We start from the raw sequence: 6,000 nt of genomic DNA on the forward strand, positions 1-6,000 counted from the left end.
ATTATTGTTTAAAAAATAAATTGATTATCAAACTATTTGCCAATTAATCTAGTAATCATTTCAGTATTATTTATCTCATGTCAAATGTATTTATAAAACTTTGAACACTTTGAGTCACCATACATTGTTTACACTTCAAATTCATCTGCACACATTATTTAGTTATCTACCCATTGAAACGCCATGATATGAAAGTCATCCTATAGTATTTAAAAAAAGTAGGCTAAATAACTATAGTAGCGTATAAACATAATAAATATGAGTATGACCGTGGTGGTAAGTAGCCAAGTACATTAATCAAGTACTATATAGATAGAAATGTGTAAGTAGTATTTCCATTTGTATGCTACTTCATACTTCAACTTCAATACATTTCAGAGGGAAATATTGTAACTTTTTACATTCACACGTATGGCTACTATAGTCTACACATTAAAAAACAATAACATAAAATGTACTTATACAATATGATTTGTTATTATAGTTGAAACCATCCAGCAAAATATAAAGTAGGTGTACCTTAACTTCGACTAGCTAATGCATCAGTAAAAATAATGCAATAATATAGGCCTAAGGCTCACAGGACAATTTTTTATGCATTGTTTAGCCTACTTTTGACAAGTTTAGCTGATAATACTTCTGTACTTCAATTTAAGTAAGATTTTAAATCCAAGACTTTCACTTGTAATGTATATACAAATACTTGAGTGTCTTTCACTTTAGTAAATATTGAGCAGATTTACTGACAGGGAATGGACGTACAGTTCATCCACGTAACTTGAAAATCTACTACGTCTGACAGGAAGTCGTCACCACGCTGTTACGTCACTTTACTCCAACACGGAAGAGATCGTCATCCTAAAAACTGTGAGTTGGAAGGTCTGAGAGATGTGATAAAATTGTAGTAATTTTGTGAGTAGAACAGCATGTGGTTTAATAGTTTGAATGAATTAAACAGTTTCCATTAAGAGTAGGTGTTTACTGGACGATGTGTGACTTGGTTTGTGCTTTTATAGCCTCACAGCAGTGAAGTTCATTGCATGTCTCGTGAGCCAGTCTGCAGTTAACGTTAACGGTTAAATCAATCACTGCATGTCTAACGTTAGCTACATGTAAAAATCAAGTATATATACAAAAAAGACACGTTAATAAGACATTCAGATAATATTCTTATTGTATAAAGAATAACTTGGTCATTTGTCTGTCTAGTGTAGGGCGGGGTACAAGGTTGACATTTATAAACCTTTTTAAAACCATGTTAATCACTTATTTTTAGACCGTTTTAAGCCAGAACATGTCGTGGATAAGGGAAGGTGAATTAAACCTGCTTGAAAAGATTTCAGCCAATATCCTGAAGGTAAGCCTAAATCTGCATACTCTTATGTTCATATGTACCTCTTTGTATGTACTTCTCAATTTATTTCCGAAAAAGAATAATCCAGCGAGTTTGGAAACCCCAGAGGATCATACAGCCCAGTATTTCCAGTATCTTCTAACCATTTAGATGACGAAAGATTCCATTCACTGCACAATCTGAACAAGGTTACTAGCTGGAAATGAAATCTCCTTGTTCATTCTGTACGACGTGAAATAAAATAAAAAAAAAAAAAGTTCTTAGAGTTAGTTATGTCTGTCTATATAGCCTGGATGTTGCATTGTATTCATTTATATTTTAATATAAAATAAAATATGTATATATTTTATTTGTGTCATACAAAGATGTCATTTCTGTCTTTTTATCATACTGCTGACGGAATATTTCTCTATCCAGATGGCCAGAAGAACTGGAAATACCTTTAGACCAGTGTTGATAATGTGGTATATTGACAGTCCATAACTTTCTATACACTTTGACTTAAGTTCTTGGTATAAGGAGATGCATGAACTTTACTCCACATTTACTGCACACATCTGGAAACTGTTAACATGAGCAGAGGTCCCCCCCCCAGATAGAAGATACCTTTTTTGGAGTTGTGCCAGATAACAGGCATTGATTGGTCAGTTATCTGGTCCAATCATATACTCACACATATCACGTCTTATGTTAATACAATGTATAGATATATATACTGTGTTCACACAAAGAAAAGGCATAGCGACAAATTTTGAAGATTGGGTTGGTCGTTCTCCAAGCTCTCTGCAGGAGTTTGTAAAATTGATGCTGAATCTCTGATTGTAATAAACCTTTTTATAATCAAGAACAGTGTCGGCGGATTCCTCTTCATACAGCATTACTATTTAAGGCACCACAATAAACAAACTTCTGTTTTTTTTCTTCTTGTATTTAGCTTTTTTAAAATATGGATGCTCAGCTCTGTGATTTGAATGTAATGGGAATACACAAGAGGCATACACTACGCCTACTTCATGTCACCCTAAAACAATCAGCACCACTAAAGGGCTACAACTAAGGATTATTTTAATTAATCAGTTAATCTGCTGGTCATACTCTTGATTAATCTATACATTATTTTGTCTATAAAATAGCTGAAAATAGTGCAAAATGCTGGTAACAATTTCCAAGAGCTCAAGCTTTCTCTAAGCTCTAAAAAAAAAAAAAGCTTGTAAATGGACCTTGAGTTAAGATTGTTTAAACCAAAAAACAAAAAAACTATTTCTCAGGTCAGGAATGAAACTTAAAAGACAGGGAAATCTACATATTTTAGAAGCTAGAACCAGAGGATATTTGGCATGTTATAACAATTGTTGCCTTATTACTTTTCTGTTCATTGACTAATCATTTCAGCTCTATATGACCGTATCTGTCAGTATAACCCAAATCTCTCTTGACTCGCCTGATCTGCATTGTGTCTCCCAGGCTGGACCCATGCCTAAACATGTGGCCTTCATCATGGATGGTAACCGTCGCTTTGCACGTAAAAAAAACATGGAGCGCCAGGAAGGGCATATGCAGGGCTTCAACAAGCTGGCAGAGGTGAGGTTGCTTAAATCTTCTCTTCTCAAACATATGCTACCTGGGCATAAAAAAAGGTTGTTCATGTATGTGTAACGCCTTGTCCTTTCCGCACTAGACATTACGTTGGTGTAAGCATCTGAACATCCAAGAGGTTACAGTGTACGCCTTCAGCATCGAAAACTTCAAGCGCTCTAAAAACGAGGTGGATGGACTAATGGAGCTGGCCAGGCAGAAATTTGAAAAGCTGTTGGAGGAACGGTGAGTTTCAAGTTAGGGGTTTTAAAAAAGCTTTTCACTTTGGTCTTGCTTGTGGGACAAGTCAAATGTTACATATATATGTACATCATATGATTCACAGCTTTCTTAAAGTTAAGTCGATAGGAACCAAATGCAGTGACTGCTGTGTAGTTCAAGTAAGTTAAGTCTTCTTGCAAGACTGAAACGTACATGTTCCAGTTTCAGTCTATGTAAAAATGAGTTTCAGATGGGTATTAAGTAGCCAAATGTAACAAAAATGTTTTCAAATGACCTGTTAAATGCTTTTAAATCAACATAGCTCCCAGTTACATTTAAAAACATTCACACTGAGACAACACTGACAGAGATATACTTTAGACTGATGCCAAAATGGCAAAGAGGAAGAAAGGCTGACTTATATATAGGAGTGCACAATATCAGTTATTTCCATTGCTATGTTTCCCTGCAATACACCAGAATATCTAGTTTACTCCTGTATACCAATCAACAACTACCATGCTGAATGATTAGGTGCATTAATACCAATTTTTAGTCTATGGTTAATACGCAGTTCCAGAAATGGCCACTAGGTGTTGGCCCAAGAACATTTTTGTCTTGGTCTTTGGATTTCTTTTCTTCACATTTTTCCACAACAAGGAATATTTTACAGGTGACTCATTTCTTGCGTTTTAAGAAATAAACCTTTTATCAGTCATTAGTATCAGTAGCTATGTCGATCACTTACGGTTTCTCATTAAAAATACAGAGTCTGTAAATAAAATGGTATTATTGCTAAAGTTAACTAATTTAAATGTTTGTCTTGGAGGCAATTTTGAAAGTTTGAAAGGTTGGCTTGTTTTGCAGCATATTTTCTTGAATGACAGACCTGTCACACTCAGCTTTGGTGGTTGCCACTTGCTCGCCCACCTCACCTCTAAATGACATTTTTCCCTACGACAATAACACTGTAGAAAATAAATAATCATATTGTCGTGACATATTGCACATCATCTTGATTGGTCCTGATACCAATAACATTTTATGCAGCTATTCCACATTTTCAATCTGTGGATCAAAATGTCTTGCAACCTTTGTTAGTATAGCTACAAAGCTGCTGCCACCAAGAGGATGGCTTATGATGGACAGTAGTTAGTGTTAGTGTTAGTGACATTGCACTGCAGACTGCATCAGGGAAACTATACTCACTGATGACTCAGTGGAAATTCCTATGTGTAGGCACCTTTGTGCATCTCTGGGTGGGAAATGCAGACACGTTTCAGCAGCCTTAATGGAGTGGTCTTCTTGTTCTCCCTGTTCTTCTTCATGCTTTTCTCGATTTTTCTACTCCTGCACACACCTCGCTTATAGGGACAATCTGGAGAAGCATGGTGTGTGTATCCGGGTGCTGGGTGACTTGAATATGCTGCCACTCGACCTCCAGCAGCTGATTGCCAAAGCTGTGGTCACAACCAAGGCTCACAATAAGTACGTTTTATTACTTTGTTTCCCTGCTTCTATGATTCTCATCATTAGTGACTTACCTTTACCACCACACTAGCCATATGATATAAACCCATTTTATATTATACACTATAAATGACCACAGATATACAAATGCTTGTTCTGCAGATGTTTCCTGAATGTGTGCTTTGCCTACACGTCAAGATATGAAATCACTAATGCGGTCCGAGAAATGGCCTGGGGAGTGGAGCAGGGCCTGATCAAAGCAAGGTAAAAATATAGCAAAGACAATACAGTGTTGATCTTGTTGATGTCCTGCCAACATCCATTATACGACATAGAATATCAAAAGATAACCTGTAGAGCTATTTCTCTAACAAGCTGTGTTTGTGTTCTGTCGTGCTCAGTGATGTTTCAGAGCCATTGCTAAGTGAGTGTTTGTACAGCAGTAATTCTCCCAATCCTGATCTGCTTATCCGCACCTCTGGAGAGGTGAGACTCAGCGACTTCCTTCTTTGGCAGGTGAGAAAGAGAATGACGAAGTGAAATGAATGAAGATGAGAGTTATTGCCTTGAGAGATCTCACTTAAAGTGCTCATATTATGATATTTTGACTTTTTCCCTTTCATTTATTGTGTTATATATATTTTTTGTGCACATTATAGGTTTACCCAAAGGCACTTACCATCTCCAACAGAAAACACTGTTCACAAACCTGTTCTCCAAACAGCTCTATTGTAGTCCAGCCTTTACTTCCATGACGAACGTGCGTCACTTTGTAACACACGTTAGAATGCTCGCCTAGCTGCTAGCGTGGCACGCCCTCATACTCTGCTTCTGACAGGCTAGTAGTCCTTACCTAGCTACTGCGCATGTGCGACTCCCAACAAAGATGGAACAGAAGTGTGATACCTCACTCTGTAGCTAAAACAGAGAGCTCAACACACAGGGTGAAAAGAGGAGCTGCAGCAATGTGCAGTACAACAAATATATGGTGTTTTTTGAAAATTAAATCATGTAAACCTATTCTGATATAACCTCTAAATAATATGAACCTGAAAATGAGCATAAGATGAGCACTTTAAACTTTAAAACGTTAAAGTAAGATTGGAAATATGAATTTCCAGGCTTGGTTGCGTGTTGGGTGATCATTGGCAATTAGGAGTAATGGCTAATTTTTAGGCACAGTAGCTATTAACACTGGTAGTGGGACTTGTGTTTGAAATTGTGTTGCTCAAAGTATTCACCTCCAAACATTATTTTGTACAAGGCTTTTAGTTTATGTAGACAATGCCCCAAACAAGTCTTTGGTGCCACCAAAACATATCTGCAAGAGCTGGGAATATGTGTCAGATGGAACCTTGACAGCAAAGCAGACATGATAC

The 6,000-nt window shown here is 36.8% G+C and overlaps 1 protein-coding gene across 3 annotated transcripts in view; it reads left to right on the forward strand.

Annotated features, from left to right (window-relative positions):
* The first annotated feature begins 763 nt into the window (after positions 1-763).
* dhdds (dehydrodolichyl diphosphate synthase) overlaps positions 764-6,000 on the forward strand; it is a 6,828-nt gene continuing 1,591 nt past the window's right edge. The window contains exons 1-7 of one of the 3 annotated variants that reach the window (XM_031314460.2): positions 764-867; positions 1,277-1,357; positions 2,819-2,935; positions 3,033-3,175; positions 4,523-4,639; positions 4,784-4,885; positions 5,023-5,137. In XM_031314460.2, the coding sequence (XP_031170320.1) occupies positions 1,295-1,357; positions 2,819-2,935; positions 3,033-3,175; positions 4,523-4,639; positions 4,784-4,885; positions 5,023-5,137 (657 nt within the window). In that variant the 5' untranslated portion in view covers positions 764-867; positions 1,277-1,294. The other 2 variants (XM_031314454.2, XM_031314469.2) reach the window with 2 other exon arrangements.

This window comes from Sander lucioperca, chromosome 10, assembly GCF_008315115.2.
Source record: "Sander lucioperca isolate FBNREF2018 chromosome 10, SLUC_FBN_1.2, whole genome shotgun sequence".
In the NCBI taxonomy this organism is placed as follows: Eukaryota; Metazoa; Chordata; class Actinopteri; order Perciformes; family Percidae; genus Sander; species Sander lucioperca.